The sequence below is a fragment of the Acomys russatus genome, chromosome 29 (genome assembly GCF_903995435.1).
Source record: "Acomys russatus chromosome 29, mAcoRus1.1, whole genome shotgun sequence".
NCBI lineage: Eukaryota > Metazoa > Chordata > Mammalia > Rodentia > Muridae > Acomys > Acomys russatus.
Genome location: NC_067165.1, coordinates 29,436,184 through 29,455,493, shown reverse-complemented (window position 1 = coordinate 29,455,493; position 19,310 = coordinate 29,436,184). Strand labels below are relative to the sequence as shown.

Genomic DNA, 19,310 nt, shown 5'->3' with positions numbered 1-19,310 from the left:
GCTGGGGGTGCAGGTGGGGGAAGTGGCTGGGGGTGCAGGTGGGGGAAGTGGCTGGGGTGCAGGTGGGGGAAGTGGCTGGGGGTGCAGGTGGGGGAAGTGGCTGGGGTGCAGGTGGGGGAAGTGGCTGGGGTGCAGGTGGGGGAAGTGGCTGGGGGTGCAGGTGGGGGAAGTGGCTGGGGGTGCAGGTGGGGGAAGTGGCTGGGGGTGCAGGTGGGGGAAGTGGCTGGGGGTGCAGGTGGGGGAAGTGGCTGGGGGTGCAGGTGGGGGAAGTGGCTGGGGTGCAGGTGGGGAAGTGGCTGGGGGTGCAGGTGGGGGAAGTGGCTGGGGGTGCAGGTGGGGGAAGTGGCTGGGGTGCAGGTGGGGGAAGTGCCTGGGGATGGAGCTCAAAGGTTGCAGCCTAAAGCTCTGAGGGGATTAGGAAGGACAGGCCCATGGGGTGAAGATGGAGGAGGGAGAGCATGCAGCAGATCATAAGAGGCTTTGTCACACTAGGTAATAGGAGGACAATAGGAAGCCACTGTGGGGTTTTAAATGGCAAGGGACAGGATCCAAATAATCATCTTAGAAAATCACTTTGGTTATAGATGGGGTGAGACATCAACCCTGAAGGCAAGAAAACCCGCTAATGTGATCTTACACAGATCCAGACAGTAACCTAAAGACCAGTACTAAAGATGCAAGAGGCTGGCAGTGGCGGTGCATGACTTTAATTCCAGCATTCTGGAGGAGAGGCAGGATCCTTGTTGAGTTCGAGGCCAGCCTGGTCTACATAGCAAGTTCAGGATAGCCAGAACTACACAGTGAGACCCTTTCTCAGAAGGAGAGGGGGGTGGGGAGGAAAGGAAGGAGGGAGGGAGGGAGGAAGAGCCGACTCAGTGGTTAAGAGTAGTAAGCACTTGTTGCTCTTGTAGAGGACCCAGGTTCAGTTTCCACCACCCACACGGTGACTAACGACAGTCTGTGACTCTTTCCAGGAGAGTCAATGCTCTCTGGTTTTCCTGGGACACTGCATGCATGAAGTGCACCTAGAGGGAGTTCCAGGACAGGTAGTGGTACACAGAGAAACCCTGTCTCAAAAAAATCAGTGTGTGTGTATCTGATTGCGGGGGTGGGGTGGGGGAGGGAAGGTAACACTATGTAGCTCTGGGTGCCCTGGAACTCACAGACTTCCCATTTCCTGAGTGCCAGGGTTAAAGGCCTACATCACCACACCCAGGGTTTTAGACAGGGTTTTTCTTTATACCCAGAATGGCCTGGGACTCAAGACCCCTCAGACTTCCTCTGCCTCCCAGGCGCTGGGATTTCAGGCTTGCCTCACCACAGTCAACCACTAAATATTAAGAGAAGCGGTCCCGGGAGGCAGAGGCAGGAGGATCTCTTTGATCCTTTGTGCCTCAACCCGACTCACTGCTTGAATTTCCTAGGTTTGCCCCTGCTGTCTAACGTTTGTCCCTGCCCTCTGATCTGCGTGTGACCTCTGAATGGGGTAGACAACAAGGCAACTTGGCAATCTTCAAATTTCACTCAACCGCCCCTCAGGAAAGGGGACCACACGCCTTCCACCCCTAGCTTTCGTCATCTTCTGATAGGCTTTTTTTTTTTTTTTTTTTCATTTGCCCTTCAACCTTTTGTTTCTCATAATGAAAAATGCCACCTTCCTCTGGTCACTTTTTTCACTCCACAGCTGTTTAATTTTGACTTCTGCCTCCTCACTCTGTTTTTTTTTTTTTTTTTTTCAGACAAGGTTTCTCTTTGTAGCACTGACTGTCCTGAATTTGCTTTGTAGACCAGGCTGGCCTCGAACTCACAGAGGTGCCTATGGTTTTCTGCAGTGTCACTCTGTGGGCCAGAATGGATGCCTGGTGGAAAGGTCAGGAATAGGGGTATCTGTTACAGAGCCAGTGCGGGAGTTCCAGTCAGAAAATGGGAAACCAGAAAGGAAAAAAAAAAAAAAAAAAAAAAGCCTGGAGATGTGCACGTGTTTATATTGATACTCCGAAGCCAGACATACCCACTTTCAGTTTTGTTTTGTTTTGTTTTTTTCCATTAAAAAAAGCAGAAGAGGTGAGAGTGTCTGCGAAGAGGGACTGATACGAGGTGGCCCCAGTAAAGCTTTTCTGAGAAAAGAGAGAAAAGCGCTAAGTGGACATGCTGGAGGGCCGGCCTTGGCCCTCTTCCACTTCCTGCCCTTCAGCGTGGTTTCTCAGCTGAAGAACAGAAAGGTTATCCAATGGACACCTCAAGCCCAAGCCAGACGCGACGCACATCCGGCTAGCCCGCGCATTTCATTGGTGCGGACACCCCAGGGTCAATCCGGCTGGCTACCCTCTTAAAAGCCACACGTTATCTCCACTTTCATAGTGACAACACCGGAGGTCGCGAGCTCCTAACTGGCGTACTGGGCAGTCTTACGAGTAACACCCTCGGGAAACCTTTCTTTTCCACGCTTTTCCCCCATCTACCCCAAGACCGAGGCCTCCACCGACTACGGGTCGAAGGAAGGATCAGCTCACGTCGCGCGAGCCCTGCTGATCACGCGCCACAAAAGGACTCGTAGGGTGGGGCGACCGAAGGACTCGCCCTTCTTTCTCCATTGGTTGCGGTCGCTGGCCTCGCCTCCCCCTCATTGCAAAAAGTTGCCGCCCTGGTGCGCTTGCGCATGCGCGGCGCACTCTCGGCGTATTGAGCAGGCGCAGTCGCGTGCCGTTTCCCCCCCCCCGGGGGGGGCGGATTTAGAGTCGCGCGCAGCCTCCCGGCGCTAGGCTTCCCCTCTGCCGGTCCCGCCCTCCGTCGCGGCGGCGCGGTGCACCCTGGGATAGGGAGCGATCTCCGAGCGAGGCGGCAAGATGGACGCGGGATTCTTCCGCGTAAGTAGGAGCGCGGGGAGCCGGCGGGGAGCGGAGAGGCTTGTTTGTAAGACCCGACAAGGGGGTGGGGGCTCAAACTCGGTTCACGGCGGCCCGTGGAGGGAGGCCTTAGAGACCCCGAGGGGGCTGGTGGCCAGCGCGCCCTGTCCTCGGCGTTGCGGCCGAGACCGGTGCGCTCCTGCGCAGTCTCCTCCTCCGGGATCGTCCCCCCCCCCCCCTACGCGGCGGTGGCCGGAAAATGGCGGCGGGAATGGGCCAGAGCAGAACCTCACCGGCCGCCTAGCGGGGCCTGCAGGCCGGGCGCCGTGCCGGCTGCCGGGGCTTGGGGCCTAGCGGGAGCCCCAAGGAGGAAGTCCCTGGGGAGAGGCGGGTGGGAAGCCTGAGGAGGCTGCGGGGCACCGGTAGTGCGGTTTTTGGGGGGTACGTCCTGAGAGAGGTTATAGAGGGAGGTGGGGGGGGGCTTCCTACGCGGCAGCTATGGAGAAAGCGAGTGTCCCCCCCACGTACAACGTCCACTGTCCGGGTCTTTAGCTTTCGGGGAGGCGCAGGGTCAGAGTTCGTGAGCGCTCCCGCCCAGTTTGATAGCTCTTCGGGGAGGGGGACGTAAGATAATTTGTAGTGGGAACGTTTGAATCGGAGGCTTTTAGAGCGAGGTGTGTGTGTGTGTGTGTGTGTGTATGTATGTGTGTGTGTGCGCGCGCGCGCGAGGGCGGAGGCAGATTACGGTGTGTGGCTCCGCTCCGCTTCCCGCTCTTCGCCCGGCACCCTTTCCCAGCGGCCCACGTTTGGTTTGGGGTCCAGGTGGTTCTGTCCTAGGTCCAGGCAGTGGACATATCCTTGTTGGAGTTGGTACACAAATCCCAGACTAAGGCAGTTTATTGGGTGGGAACCGTCCACTCTCAGAAGGAAATTGGCTAACAGGTCGAGATCCAGATGGCTGGGAATGGACACTTGTGGGATTAAAAGTTAAGTAGCCTCAGGACAGCCAAGGCTACAGAGAGAAACCCTGTCTCGAAGGAGAAAAAAGAAAGTTAAGTAGCCACGATCCCTTTAGGAATTGCTTATTTATTCATTCGTTTGTTTGTTTGTTTATATATGCAGAGTAGAAGCATATAGAGACTGCTTGGTAAAAGTCCAAGTCCCAGCTAACAGTTTTCGGCTTAGTTTTGCATTCCCTGGATCGAGTATGTAATTTGCAGTTGATGTGCATTTTTAAAGAAAAAAATTAGAAGGAAGGAAAGGGGTAGGTAATAAAGATGCCTCTTGAGTGGGAATGTAGTTTACCCTAGCTTGCCCAGCATGAACAAGTCTCTAGGTTCTATCCCAGGCACCTCAGTCTTTCCACTACAAACTAAGCATTCCCAATATTCTAAGCATTTAACCTTTTGTAGTCAATATTCATTCACTTAATAGTTGCACTAAAAACAAAGGTTTGTTTCACTTTTCAATTATTTCTTATTTCTTTTGTTTTGGTTTTGTTTTTGTTGTTGTTGTTTTGGGGACATAGTTTGTAAGCCTGGCCATCCTGTAACTGTAGACCAGCCTGTCCTTGAACTCAGAGATCTGCCTGCTGGCACTAAAGCTGTGCAGCACCACCACTGCTGCCTGACCTCGAAATGTTGCCAGTGGAAAGGAGATTGAATAAAGTAATATGGAAATGTCAATTTTCAAACGAAGCTCTCTTTTTTTTCTTCCTCTCATTTAAAAAATGTTTTGTTCTGTATCGTCTTTCTTTCTACCACCCCCCACCCCCACCCCGGTTTTTCCAGACAGGGTTTCTCAGTGTAGCCATGGCTGTCCTGGAATTCCCACTTGTAGACTCTACCTCCCACAAACCCAGACCAGCCTTGAACCCCAAGTTCTGCCTTGACATACCAAGTGCTAGAATGCCAAACATTTGCTACACACACTCCTGGCTACATGGAGATGTTAGCTGTGTTCAACTCTTGAGTTAAACATTTTTAGATCAGTTCTCTAGTACACTGCCAACCTGAACAATAGCCATGCGAGGTAAATTTGTTTTTATTTTTTAGGAGGCAGTTGATGACAAGATGTTGATATGCAGACCAGGCAGTTTTTTAGAGATTAATTTAAAGGTGTAGACCATCACTATCAGCCCCCAAACTTTTTTTTCTTTAAAAACTTTTAGCAGCTGGGCATGGTGGCGCCCACCTTTATTCCCAGCACTTGGGAGGCAGAGGCTGGTGGATCGCTGTAAGTCTGAGGCCAGCCTGGTCTACAAAGCAAAGTCCAGGACAGCCAAGGCTAACAGAGAGGCTCTGTCTCAAAAAACAAAAACAAAAAACCCCCCAAAACTTCTAGCAGTACTGGGGACCATTTTCAGGGCTTTATAAATGCTAGCCAAGTTCTATGCCGCTCAGCTGTGGCCTTTCTGGATTACTTTCAAGGCAACTTCAATAGGATTGATCTTTAGCTGACATCTAATAGTTACACAGGATTAGGGCGTATGGTGTGGCATCTAAGCATACGCACGCCCTGTCAAGATCAATGAGGATAGTCTGCATGCCTTAGCACCCCAGACATTTGGCTTTGATTTTTTTCTTCATTGCCCCTGATTTTTTGGGGGGTGGAGGTTTTTTTGTTTTGTTTTGTTTTGTTTTCCAGAGACAGGGTTTCTCTGTGTGTAGCCCTGGCAGTCTTGGAACTCATTATGTCTGAGCCACCTGTCCAGACCCCAAGGTAAAGTTCTTCTGTTTCTCTGTAGCTTCCTGCTTCTGCCTCCCAAGGGCTGGGATTAAAGATGTGCTACCACCCAGCCCGGTGGCTCACTCTGAGGCAGAGGCAGGAGTGAGCTCAAGGACAGCCTGGTCTACAGAGAGTTCCAGGACACCCAAGGCTACACAGAGAAGCCCTGTCTTGAAAACCAAAATGGATACATAGATGAATGAATGAACGAACGAGTGTGAGTGTGTGTGTGTGTGTGTGTTTTCCACGTCCCTAGTTTTGCATGTGAGAAATGCCCTTGGGGATTAGGTTGTATGTCCTTAGGACATACAGTGCAGTAGCACCAGAGCTGACACACTACTACAGGATATTTGAACTTATCAGACTTCTTGTTTTGTTTTGTTTTCATGACAGGATTTCCCTGGGTAGCCTTGGCTGTCCTGGACTCCCTTTGTAGACCAAGCTGTCCTCAAACTCACAGCGATCCACCTGTCTCTGCCTCCTGAGTGCTAGCATGAAAGGTGTGTGCCACCACACCTAGCGAACCCAGGGCTTTATACATGCTAGCTAGGTGCTCTTGCCACTCTGCTACATTCTCAGACCAAACAAAAGTCTTCTTGATTACTTTGCAGGGGACTGTAGCCAGTCAGCAAACCAATTCGTAGATTTCAAATCAGCCAGTTACTTCCGTGTGTAATTGAGCCAGGAGGAAGGATGAAATAAAAAACTGATGTCTTGCTGCTCTGATGAGTTCTTTGGTGAAGTTCTGGTGAAGCTTCGTTTTCATGTACATAAAATTGTTGTTCCTTTGTTTTTCTCCAGACAGACTCTCATTGTAGTCTACACTGCCCTCAGAGCTGCAAGTCTGGCTTGAATGTTTATCCTCTGCCTTATCTTAAATTTTAGTGTTACAGGAGTATGCCACCTCACCTGGCTTCAGATTCATTAATTCATATTCTCTTCTTCCCCTCTTTCTCTTTTCATCTCTCCCTCCCCGAGTCTCTTCTTCCTCTCTGAGACAGAATTGGTGGCCCTAACTCATGGGGAGTTGAGGATAAATTCTGGTCTTCCTTAAATTTCCAAGTGCTTGAATTAAAGGTGTGCACCACTGTGCCCCACCTTTTTGGTCTTGGCATACACCCCCTTCAGCACACTGGTATCTCAAACTTGTGACTTTCCAAATCCCTAGTATAGGATTACAGGCATCACTGGTCTGTGTAGTGCTAGGATTCAACCCAGGGATTCCTGCAAGCTGGGTAAACTCTGCCACCGAGGGGGAGAACCCTAGCCTCAATTTTGGTCTTTGATGGTATTTTGCTGTATTGACTGGAACTTAGTGCATATGCCAGGCTGCCCTTGAACTTGCTGTAATTCTGCCTCTGTCTCTTCCCACTCTTAAAGTTGAGGCAGGCTAAAACAGCAGCTAAACACACTGCTCTTAAACCACTGTAATCTTGCAAGTGATGCTGCTGTTTCTGGTTTGTTTGTTTGTTTGTTTTTCCGGACAGAGTCTCTGTGTAGCCTTGGCTGTCATGGGCCCGCTTTGTAGACCAGGCTGGCCTCGAACTCACAGCAGTCCGCCTACCTCTGCCTCCCAAGTTCTGGGATTAAAGGCGTGCGCCACCACCTCTCAGCTGTCAACTACATTTTAAAAAGGATGTATATTTTATACTTGAATATTAATGGTGCTGGTGCTTTCTACTCGCTTGGTTATTTTGTCAGTGAAAGTCACAATTTTTATTTGCTATTAAAGAATTTTACTTTGGGGGCTGGAAAGATAGCTCAGCGGTTAAGAGCATTGACTGCTCTTCCAAAGGTCCTGAGTTCAATTCCCAGCAACCACATGGTAGCTCACAACCTTCTATAATGTGATCTGATGCCCTCTTCTGGCAAGTAGCTGTACATGCAGTCAGAGCACTGTATACATGATAATAAATCTGTTAAAAAAAAAAAAGAATTTTTACTTTTGAACTGGGCGTGGGGGTACATATCTGTAATCCCAGCACTCAGGGAGGCAGAGGCAGGTGGATCAGTGTGAGTCTACAAAGTGAGTCCAGGACAGCCAAGGCTACACAGAAAAACAAAAGAATGGTACTTTGGGATCCGGATAGATGGCTCAGGTATAATGTAGGCAAGACAGAGACAAACACCCAAAAAAAAAAAAAAAAAAGAAAGAAATCCAGAAAATTAGAAAAGCATTATAATGTGGGAAAATGAACAAAGTAAGAAGAGATATGTAATTACAGTGGGGAAGTAGACATATCCCCTAAAAGTGAAGGAAATTGGCCCTGCTAGTTGCACATGCCTTCAACCCCAGCACTCCTCCAAGCTAATGGATCTCTGTGAGTTAGAGGCCACCCTGGTCTTTATAGTGAGTTCCAGGTCAGCCAGTGCTGCATAGGGAGATCCTTGTATGTGGGAGCTGGGAAGGATGGGCATACATAATTAAATAAAATTAAAAAGCGGAAACACTATTTAAGAAAAAAAAATTTTTTTTAAAATAACCAGTATGATAATTGAAGCTGCCACTTGAGAAACTGAGACAGGAAGATCGCTGTTAGTTTAGGGGCTGGCCTGGGCTAACAACTAAAACTTAAGTTTTTTGTGGTAGTTTTATTTTTCTTAAAGAAGGCTGGCAAAATGACTTAGTGGGCAAAGACACCTGCTGTCAGACCTGATAAACTGAATTTCATCCTGAGATCCTCGTGTTGGAAGGAGAGAACCATTCTCCAAAGTTATCCTCTGACCCCTACATGTGTGCACTTTTTTAGTGTATGTAGTCTTGGGTCTCCTGGAACTCACTCTGTAGTCCAGGCTGGCCTTGAGCTCAAGAGAGATCCACCTGCCTCTGCCTCCCAAGTGCTGGAATTAAAGGTGTGCACCACCACCTCTTGGGTGTGCACTGTTTTTAATTGGGAAAAAAAAAAAAAAAGACAATTGTAATCTTGTGTTCTTAGGCCATGTGTTTGCTTCCTCCAGGGAACAAGTGCAGAGCAGGATAATCGGTTCAGCAACAAACAGAAGAAACTCCTCAAGCAGCTGAAATTTGCAGAATGCCTAGAAAAAAAGGTATTGTGGGTGGGACTACTGCCTTTATAGCAATTGTTGCATTTTAGAGGTTGAAAGATGTACTGTGACTTTCGTGAGGAGAAAAAAAAAGTTGACAATTGCACGTTTGCCACCTTTTAGCAACTGCAGAATGAACATGGTAGATAAAAAATTTAAATATGCATAAGCTAAAGGAAACATTCAGATAAACTACTGCAAGCTCTTACTGCATTGAACTTACTTGTACTTAATTGTTTGCATGTTTCATCAGGTGGACATGAGCAAAGTAAATTTGGAGGTTATAAAGCCTTGGATAACAAAAAGAGTAACTGAGATCCTTGGGTTCGAGGACGATGTTGTGATTGAGTTCATATTCAACCAGCTGGAAGTGAAGGTACTAACCCACAGATGGCTCTTGCTTCTGACTGTGACATGAGTTGTGAGTCTGTCTATGGAGTGCAAATGTAGAAGGGCTATTGGCAATGTTTATTGTGAAGACAATTCACTTTGTAAACAGCTGTTAAGGCTGGAAGTTTAGTGAAGGTGCATAGTTTTGAAAGCTACACAGGTGAAAAATCAAACTTACTGTTTGTAATTTTGCTGTTACATGTTAAGTTACTTTGACAGCAATTTTCTAATGATAATGTGATTTATGATTTAAAAGGCCTGAACCAAAATGGAAGTTATTCCTTGCGTCTGAAGTATAGCACCATCACCTTATTAGGTCACAGCAGAGTGAGTGTCCCAATGTCGCTCTGACCCAACTCCCTTGATGACGCAGTGTGTGTTTGGAGGTGAGTTGTGTAAAGTGGCCGAACACCAACAACAACAACAAAAACACAAACAAGAGCACTTGGTAAAGCTGTGTCTGCTCTTTAAAGTAGCGTTTGAGATGGACATTATTTGAAGCATGAGGGGCGATTCTGATTTGATTGGATGTTGTTTATAAAAGAGCTAAAGGCTTTAGTTGTAGTTACAAGGCAGCTGGTTACCGGTTAGAATTTAGGCACAGGATTTTGTTTATAATTAAACTTGAGGCAGACGAATTGATAGTCCTGTTAAAGCCAGTTAACATAATTGTTCCTGTTTTCCAATATGAAATAATACAATTGATGTTTAAAAACATTTCTTATAAAACATAGTTTACTATTTTGCCATGGCATCCCAAAGGACAGTAAGGATGTACCATATAACCTTTTGGTAAATATACCGATGTGAATTTACTTTTACATTACTCCTTTTCCCAAGAGTTCATGCTTGAATTTTGACAGAACAGTTATCATTCCAACCAATAAGGTATTTCATTTTTAAAACAATGTGTTATTTTGCTTTGAATGCTTTTAAAGACTTAATTTTAAGAAAGGACTTTATATTTAAGTATATTTATTTCACTTAGAAACCAGAAACATGGGAGAATGTTTTTTAAATGCTTAATCGTAGATTTTATTAGAGAAATGCTTTACTGATTTGAATCTTAGTGCACTTTTAAACCTAAATATCTGGTAGTATTCCCCTTGTAGTGAGCATGAGATTAAAGTTTAGAACTTTTTAAACAATCTTTTCTTTTTTTGTGGTTGTGTACTCATTATTGCTTGTTCGTCTTTTGCAATTTAGATAAATGATATAACATTAAACTCAAGGTGGTTGAGTTGCAGTAGGGAGTCGGAAGCAAGCCAAGGGAACATCTTTCTCTACAGGGGACTTGGCGATTCCAAACCCCCAAGGTTCCAAGAAGAAACTGAAGACACCTGGAATCTGTACTTGCTTTGTGCTATTGAGCTGTGCTTGTTCTATGGACCTTGTTGCTTGACCAGCAGATCTAGTGTTTAAAACCCAATTCCTTTTTAGAAATCCCGACTCTTAGTTTTGTGGACAGTTGAGCATCTGGCATTGTTAGTCATGGGCTTTCATGTGCAGTAGTCAGACTTCTAGAAGTTACAGAGTGCATGCATAACTTGTTAGTTCTTAGAACTGAGCACCAGATAGTAGATATTTTATAGACAGTTACTGTAATGTAAAGCAAAGTGTTAATGTAGGTTTTCAATTTCTTGTTGGGGCAAGTTTTCCAGCCAAGCAAATACTTGTTAGTAAGTGCAAGAATGTATAGATGTTCCATTTTTGTTTTTAAAAGTTGAGAAATACCTAAGGCCCACTAACAGCCATACATAGAATCTAAATACGTAGAAGATCCACAAAGACTGCTCTAATGCTTTTGGTTCAGTGAGGGAGAATTTGATTATCTAGAAATTATGTTATATGAAGCAACTAGGGAAGACTATTTTTAAAATAGTAGAGCATATGTATGTATCTAAGCCCCTTATGGTAGACTTAAATACTAATTTAAATGAGTTTTAGTTTGGTTGGTTGGTTTCGAAGTAACCTGTTTTTCTTCCTGTCATGTCTTTTTGCAGAACCCAGATTCCAAAATGATGCAAATCAACCTGACTGGATTCTTGAATGGGAAAAATGCTAGAGAATTCATGGGAGAACTTTGGCCCCTGCTGCTAAGTGCACAAGAAAATATCGCTGGCATCCCTTCTGCTTTCCTAGAGTTGAAGAAGGAAGAGATAAAGCAGAGACAGGTGATCGTCCTTTTTAAGTTGACTTGAGAAATAGTATGTGAGCTACTGGTTTACCTTAAGTTTTCTTTGTTCCCTTTGAGATAATGTAACTTCTGTAATCTGGCTCTGGTCTTGTGTGATATGCTTGCACATTGAGTTTTGGTTTACCAGTCCTCCTCCTCCTTTGGTAATTAGAGAATTAGAGTGCCATTTTCCAGAGGCTAGTAATTGGGTAGGGTGTTGTGTGTGTGTGTGTGTGTGTGTGTGTGTGTGTGTGTGTGTGTGTGTGTGTGTGTGTTTCTTTATTTATTTATTTTAATTTTTTAATTTTATTTTATTAATTTATTCTTATTGCATCTCAGTGGTTATCCCATTCCTAGAATTTATTTTAATTCTTTTTTTTTTTTTTTTTTTTTTTTTTTTTTGGTTTTTCGAGACAGGGTTTCTCTGTGTAGCCTTGGCCATCCTGGACTCACTTTATAGACCAGGCTGGCCTCGAACTCACAGCGATCCACCTGCCTCTGCCTCCCGAGTGCTGGGATTAAAGGCGTGCGCCACCACGCCCGGCTTTTATTTTAATTCTTAAAAGTCAAGTGCATTTAACTTAAAAGGGATTTTAATATCTCCAAAAAGTATGTGCAAATTCTTACATAAGCAGTAATTATAAAGTCACAAGAGTTAGAGAAATGAAAGCCAAAGGTGGTGAACTGGTAGTTACAGGACCAGTGTTGATCCAGTTCATGTGTTTACATTGCATACTTTCAGCATTCAACTCTGTGCTTGCAGATTGAACAAGAAAAATTGGCATCTCTGAAAAAACAAGATGAAGATAAAGATAAAAGGGATAAGGAAGAAAAAGAAAGCAGCAGAGAAAAAAGGGAGCGGTCTCGGAGCCCGAGAAGGTAAGATGTAACAGGTGCAAGTACAGTGCTTTATAGGTATCTTAGGTCTTAGGAGTGAGCTGGCTGCAGTTTCCCCAGCTAGAGGATTCGGGGAACATGATTGCATAGTTACTGTTGCCTTTGGGCTAAAGACATTTTTTATCTTGCTAGGCATTTTGACACATTTTGTACAGCTACCCAGGAGGTTAAGGCAGGGTGGGTGGCTTCAGGCTAGGTCAGCCAACATTGTGATACTCTCTTCAGAGAAAAAAGCCTTTGAGACAGATAATTTGACTAAGATGATCACCTCTGTAATTTGGGTGAGTTACTCGTTCTTAGGTAGAAATTTAGATTTCATATCGCTTTCCTTAAATAAAGCATTGGGATTTTTATTGTTTATATTCTGATTTTTCATTTCCCTTTTATTAAAAATCTGCTTGCTAGCCAGTCATATACTTACCTAATTCCTTGTTCTGCTTTTCTTAGATGGTTGTACTGAACCCAAACTTGAGATCATTTATTTGTTTTCTTCTTTCTTCCAATGAGACTATTGTTAGGTTCACATTATTAGATCCACGGGTCAGCTTCTACTATATTTGTGGTGAAAGGTGAGAATTCTATTAGGCTTTTCAAAAAATAAATCTGGGAGTTTGTAAAGAAACGAGGAGGTAATATTTTTGTCTTTTAGTTTGTACTGAGTTCTCCCAGTACTCACAGAAGCAGAGCCTCTGAGGCTGAGTGCGAGCCGCCGTGCTGTTAGCGTAACAGTGGTTAAAAAATACAAACACGTTCAAGTTAGGCACACTGCAATTGAAAAGGAAGGAGGGCCTCCCTAATAAAGAGTTATCTATCTGCAAATTTGGCGTTGTTCTTTTCTTTTGAAGAACAAACTGCTTGCATTGCACCATCCGTTTTTCTGCTTGAGGCTCTTCCTGATCATCTGTGATGTGAGCTGTCTGTACCTAAATCCTGTATTTTGGTAGGGTGGATTTATTGTTAAGGAAGTGGTTGCTTTAAGCTTTTTCATCTGAGGCATTTGTCTTTGAATGACACTGGGATGAGTTGAGAACCAACCCAAGTTAGTGCCTCTCCTTCTGACTGGTGCGTGAGGCTGTTACCTCTGTCTGCTTGTCCTTCTAGTTCTCTCTGGCCTTTTCCCTCTCAAGTAGATGAAATGGATATCTTGTTTCCATGTGAAACTTCTCAGATACAGACAACAGTGGGTAACTTAAAAGATTAATCCTTGATTTTCCCTTTGTCTACTCCAAACCACATTATTCAAAAATCTGAAAAAATTGCTTTCATCCTAGACGCAAATCCAGATCTCCTTCCCCTAGAAGACGATCTTCCCCTGTCAGGAGAGAGAGAAAGCGCAGTCACTCTCGATCTCCCCGTCACAGAACCAAGAGCCGGAGCCCTTCCCCTGCCCCAGAAAAGAAGGAGAAATCTCCTGAGCTCCCAGAACCATCAGTGAGAACGAAAGACTCTTCAGTACAGGAGGCCACGTCTACAAGGCATGTTCCCAACACTGTTCATAATCATGTTTTAGGCTTTTCATGCCTCCTGCAAATGTGCGTTGCTAACTTCAAAACAAAGTGCTTATTTTCCTTTCAGATAGTTTTGTTTGTGGTTTTTAGAGACAGGGTTTCACTGTGTTATCTTGGCTGTCCTGGACTCATTTTGTACATCAGGCTGGCCTTGAACTCAAAGAGAGATCAAACTGCCTCTACTTCCCCAGTGCTGGGATTAAAGGCGTGTGCCACCATGCCCCACTCCTCCTCCTCCTCCTCTTCCTCCTCTTCTCTCTCTCTCTCTCCGCTCCCTCTCTCCCTCTCCCGCTCCCTCTCTCTTTCTTTGAGACAGGGTTTCTCTGTGTAGCCCAGGCTGGCCTCGAACTCACAGTGATCTGCCTGCCTCTGCCTCCTGAGTGTTAGGATTAAAGGCGTACGCCAACACGCCTGGCCTTAAATTTTTATAGATTCTAATTTGATTTTTTTTTTTTTTTTTTTTAAATTTTGATTTTTTTTTTTTTTTTTTTTTTTAAAGATTTATTTATTTATTACATATACAGTGTTCTGCCTTCATGTACACCAGAAGAGGAAACCAGATCTCATTGTAGATGGTCGTAAGCCAGCATGTGGTTGCTGGGAATTGAACTCAGAACCGCTGGAAGAGCCGACAGTGCCCTTACCCTCTGAGCCATCTCTCCAGCCCAATTTTGATTTTTCTTACTGGCTTATATATTGTGGACAGATTGCTGTTTGGGGCTTTGTTGCTTTTATAGTCGAGAGATGTAATCCAGAGCTTTGTACATTCTTTGTCACTGACCTACATCCTTAAACCACTTTTACACCACACCCCAACCCCAAATATAAAGAGATTTATTTGCTTGTACAAAATATACCAAGTGAAAGCCACTCCCTCTTCAGTGGGAACATCTTGTGCCCCATGGCTGCCTTAGGCTTGAGCATGGAGTAGCTACACAGCACATGGCATAGTCCACAGGCCAGGCAGCATGCAGTCTTCAACACTACAGCCCCTGCAGCTGTGGACACCACATACATGCGACCATTCACAGTGACTGTGCTCTGCTATCCACAGGTTACACGTATGATGGTCCAGTAGGTGAGGGAATGGGTGCTGTCTCAGCTGGACTTTGTCTGTGGTCTTTGGATCTAGTTCGCTTCTTCCCCTTTGTGGATCCAAAGGCTCCCAGGGGTCCAGCTTTGTGAACTCCAGAAGCCATAGTCCTTGTCCCACACATGGAAAAGGGATATAAAATCTTTGTTGCTCACTGAATTCTGATGTGTCCTTATTTTTTGAAGCCAAGAGGTCTTTGGAAATTTTGAAAACTTTTTTGGTTTTTCAAGACAAGGTTTCTCTGTGTAGCCCTGGCTGTCCTAGACTCGCTTTGTAGACCAGGCTGGCCTCAAACTCACAGCAGTCTACCTGCCTCTGCCTCCTGAGAGCTGGAATTGAAAACTTTTTAAAGGAAGGTGACCTATATCTGTTAATTTCTTTGTAATTTGCTGGTAGTGGGGAACAGGTCACATTTTTTTTTGTTGTTTCTTTGTTTTGGTTTTCAAGACAGGGTCTCTCTGTTTTAGCCTTGGCTGTCCTGGACTCACTTTGTAGACCAGGCTGGCCTCGAACTCAACAGCAATCCACCTGCTTCTGCTTCCCGAGTGCTGAGGTTAAAGTCGTGTACTACCATGCCCTGCTTTAGGTCATATTTTTAAGAACACAACTCTCTCAACTTTCATATGTTCAAGGGAATTGAACTGAGGTGGTCAAGCTTACACATAAATACTTTACTAAAGGCAGCCATTTTGCTCAGCCTTGAAAATCCTTTAAAAAGAGAAACCAGGTCATTTTATTGTATTGGTGTAGGATTCTGAGAAGAGTAGGGGAAAAACAAAATGTTATTTCCACAGTGACATCCTGAAAGCTCCCAAACCTGAGCCTGTACCAGAGCCCAAAGAACCTTCTCCAGAAAAAAATTCCAAAAAGGAAAAGGAGAAAATCCGACCAAGATCTCGGTCACGTTCCAAATCACGATCTCGGACCCGTTCTCGATCACCTTCCCATACTAGACCAAGACGGCGACACAGATCCCGATCGAGGTATGTTGTGTTCCTGGGGTGAGTGTACAGTCAGGTTGATTGTGCTGGTTTTCAAAGTCATAGGGAATGCTCTCTGCATTTACACGAAGTCCATGCTTCTGTGCGCCATAAAATCTACATGAGTGGAAGTCTTGATGCAGATGAGAATTGGTGTGAAGGAACTCCTTGTCCTTGGTTTATTTGGGGCCTAATTCTGTTTGTTATGGCAGATCGTACTCTCCTAGAAGGCGGCCAAGCCCAAGAAGGAGACCATCTCCACGAAGACGAACTCCACCAAGACGGATGCCTCCTCCACCCAGGCACAGGAGGAGTAGGTCTCCAGGGAGACGGTGAGATTTTGTTAATGTCAGGGTGATCCTTGGTATAACGTCAGGATTTTATTTTATTTTTTGTCTGCTGGAAGACAGATCTCAGAAATTATACTTGGGAATGTCTTCTAAACAGCCTGAAGCACTTCTCTAAACTGGGCGGTGGTGGCGCACGCCTTTAGTCCCAGGGAGGCAGAGGCAGGTAGATCACTGTGAGTTTGGGGTCAGCTGGGCTACACATAAGCTGTCTCAAAAAAAACAAAAAAGGAAAGAAAGATCTAGTGTTGGCAAAGAAGTTCACTGGTTTTCTAGCTCCTTCTAAGATCTCACTAAAATTCTTCTACAGAACAGAACTGAGGGCTAGTGGTGTGCCTCAGTTTGTAAGATGCTTGCTGTGTATGCCTGGAACTCTGAGTGTGATCCTCAGGACTGTGCAGACTAAGGATGGTGTTTGGTTCTGTTGTTGTTGTTTTTAATTTTAATTTATGTACATTGGTGTGAGGGTGTCAGATCTTGGAGTTACAGACAATTGTGAGCTGCCATGTGGATGCTGGGAATTGAACCAGGGTCCTTTGAAAGAGCAGATGGTGCTCCTAACCACTGAGCCATCTCTCCAGCCCAGGATGGTGTTTCATATCTACGACCCCAGCACACTGGAGGGAGGGGGAAAAGGATCGGGAGGTCAAAGGCATCCTCCACGTAAGACACTGTCAGACAGGTGCACGCGCACCCACACCTAGAAAACTGTGTGTGTGTTTGTCCTGTTACAAAGTGTTTTGCTTGGATTTATGTACTACATGTGTACAGTAATCCCCAGAAGACAAGAGTGTGTCAGATATCCTAGGAACTGGAGTTACAGATAGTTGAGAGCTGCTATGTAGGTGCCGGGAACAGGTCCTCTGTAAGAGGAACAAGTGCCCGTAACTCCTGAGCTGTTCTGCCCTGAGCTGCTTCCCTTCCATCTGATTTTCGCTACTGCTTCTGAAAGGCAACTGACTATAGAACTAATCAGGTCATTTTACCAGTTTTTAAAAAAACCATCTGTGATTTTTATCTTAAGTTTTAAGAACTTAGCTTATTTTGCATGTGTATACACATGCAATAACTTGTGGATCTGAGAGATTGAACTTGGGTTACCAGGCTTGCACAGCAAGTACCTTTACAGTGTCTTTTTTTTTTTTTTTTTTTTTTTTAAGTAAGAATATATAGATATGTGCATAGAGTGCAGCAGCTATCTTCAGAGGCCTCCAAATCCTTGGAGCTGGAGTTACAGGCAGTTGTGGAGCCCTATGTTTCTGGGAACCAAACTGTCCTCTGGAGAGTCCCTAATGCTTTACCCGTTAACTCATCTCTGCCACCCGTTGTTGTTTGGTTTTTTTTTGTTTTGTTTTGTTTTTCAAGACAGAGTTTCTCTGTGCAGGCTTGGCTGTCCTAGACTCACTTTGTAGACGAGATTGGCCTTGAACTCACAGCGATCTCCTTGCCTCCCGAGTGCTAGGGTTAAAGGTGTGCGCCAGCATACCTGGCTTCTGCCACCCTTTGTAATGAAACTTTTTCTAACTACTCAGAGGTAACAAAAAGAAAGTTCCTATAATTCCTAGATAGAGCAGTTACTAATAGTTTGCTATGGCTATGTCTGAAGCAATCAGGCATGCATCTAAATCAGCCAATAGTACTAACTCATTTTAAACATTATGGAAATGTTTAGATTGCTTAATCATTCTAAAATGGACATAAGATAAAACCTTTTTATTTTGAATATAACAATAAGACTGTACCTACCTTTACTCAAAGTAGAGGTCTGGTGCACAGGAACGGAGCTTTTCTGCCTTACTGATCATTGCCCAGGCTTGCTTTTCAAATCCATTTGGACAGAACTTTGATGTCTATTCTTCCTTGTTGCTCCTGGTTTAACCAGGGCCTCACTCCGGCTGAGCATGTGCTCCCCCTCTGAAGTACACTCCTAGCCCTGGAAAAGCTGTTACTATTCTTTACAGACGACCACAGCAACTAGAAAATGGGAAAATATCCAGTAACTCTTTCGAGTTTTTTCTTGACGGGTAGGACTTTCAGACCCATACTTTAATAACAGCAACAACAGCAAAACCGTTCTTCTTTGGGGAGTGTTATTGAGGGATTGATATTTAAATATGTAGCATTGCTGTCGCAGCTGGTGAACAGGACAGATGATGTATGTGGTGGAATTGCAGCATCACACTTTCAGAGAGAAGTAACGCCGTCGTCCTTAGTACACTCTTAGCGGAGACAGTGGTTTCTTACATTGGAGTCTGGCAAACATTAGGTCTCACTAGTGCAAACTAAACTGTTTAACAGTCACGGTATTTTGCAGATTGTGTAAGATTCCCTTTCAGCCAGTTTTAAATCTCACACTTAAGGTAGGGTTTCTTTTTTTCAGGTTCTCAGGAATTCTTCTGCCAAAGATGAATTCTGCAGGTACACGTAATTGCAACAGAACTTAACCACAGATTTTGCCGCAGAATTCGAGAGGCCCCTACTTCTAAGTTTATGTAGCTAAATGAATTTCAAATCTTACACATGTTTAGTGAAACGCAAAAGTTGCTTGGCATCACTCTGAATGAGCAGTGCTCTCACCCCCAAAGCCATGCAGACTCCACCCCCATCTCACTCTTGAAGGAGAGGCTGCTTGGTTCCTGTGTTCACAGCTCCAACACAACCACAATGAGTTATGTGTATTTACTCTCAGAAACAGCTGTTTCCTGACCTAGGTTAGGGTTTTGTTTCCAATTTCTTTGAAGTAATTTATGTACTTAGCTACATAAACTCAAAAGTTGGATAAAAAAGATAGCTGTGTTTCTGTGCACATTGTCCATACTGTGAAGACATTCTTGCTAGGGATGAGGGTAGTGACGTGATGCTTTCTTCTGCAGAAGGAGGCGTTCTTCCGCATCCCTCTCTGGAAGTAGCTCGTCGTCCTCTTCATCTCGTTCCCGGTCACCACCAAAGAAGCCTCCCAAGAGGACATCCAGCCCCCCTCGGAAAACACGTAGGTTATCACCTTCAGCAAGTCCTCCAAGGCGAAGGCACCGGCCGTCATCTCCAGCGACTCCACCACCCAAAACTCGCCATTCCCCAACTCCTCAGCAGTCAAACCGTACAAGAAAAAGTCGGGTTTCGGTGTCTCCGGGAAGAACTTCGGGTAAAGGTACAAACAGAGCATTTTGTTCTCTTTGACATCCAGGTGAATCCGGTGTTCCTGCCACCGTCAGAAGCAGCTGGGCAGTACTTTTTCTGTGATACTGTAGGTTGGCTTGGCTTTCCTGCTCTCTGTTCTCAGGGCTTTGCTCAAGTGAGGTGG

General features: G+C 45.0%; 1 protein-coding gene across 7 annotated transcripts in view; it reads left to right on the top strand.

Annotated features, from left to right (window-relative positions):
* The first annotated feature begins 2,763 nt into the window (after positions 1 to 2,763).
* Srrm1 (serine and arginine repetitive matrix 1) overlaps positions 2,764 to 19,310 on the top strand; it is a 38,008-nt gene continuing 21,461 nt past the window's right edge. For 2 of the 7 annotated variants that reach the window (XM_051172146.1, XM_051172145.1), the window contains exons 1-9: positions 2,764 to 2,867; positions 8,532 to 8,621; positions 8,872 to 8,994; positions 11,012 to 11,182; positions 11,948 to 12,063; positions 13,443 to 13,556; positions 15,477 to 15,665; positions 15,875 to 15,994; positions 18,883 to 19,157. In XM_051172146.1, coding sequence (XP_051028103.1) covers positions 2,847 to 2,867; positions 8,532 to 8,621; positions 8,872 to 8,994; positions 11,012 to 11,182; positions 11,948 to 12,063; positions 13,443 to 13,556; positions 15,477 to 15,665; positions 15,875 to 15,994; positions 18,883 to 19,157 — 1,219 coding nt within the window. In that variant the 5' untranslated portion in view covers positions 2,764 to 2,846. Of the gene's footprint in view, positions 2,868 to 8,531; positions 8,622 to 8,871; positions 8,995 to 9,264; positions 11,183 to 11,947; positions 12,064 to 13,352; positions 13,557 to 15,476; positions 15,666 to 15,874; positions 15,995 to 18,882; positions 19,158 to 19,310 lie in introns of those variants that run through there. The other 5 variants (XM_051172144.1, XM_051172142.1, XM_051172149.1 and 2 more) reach the window with 4 other exon arrangements.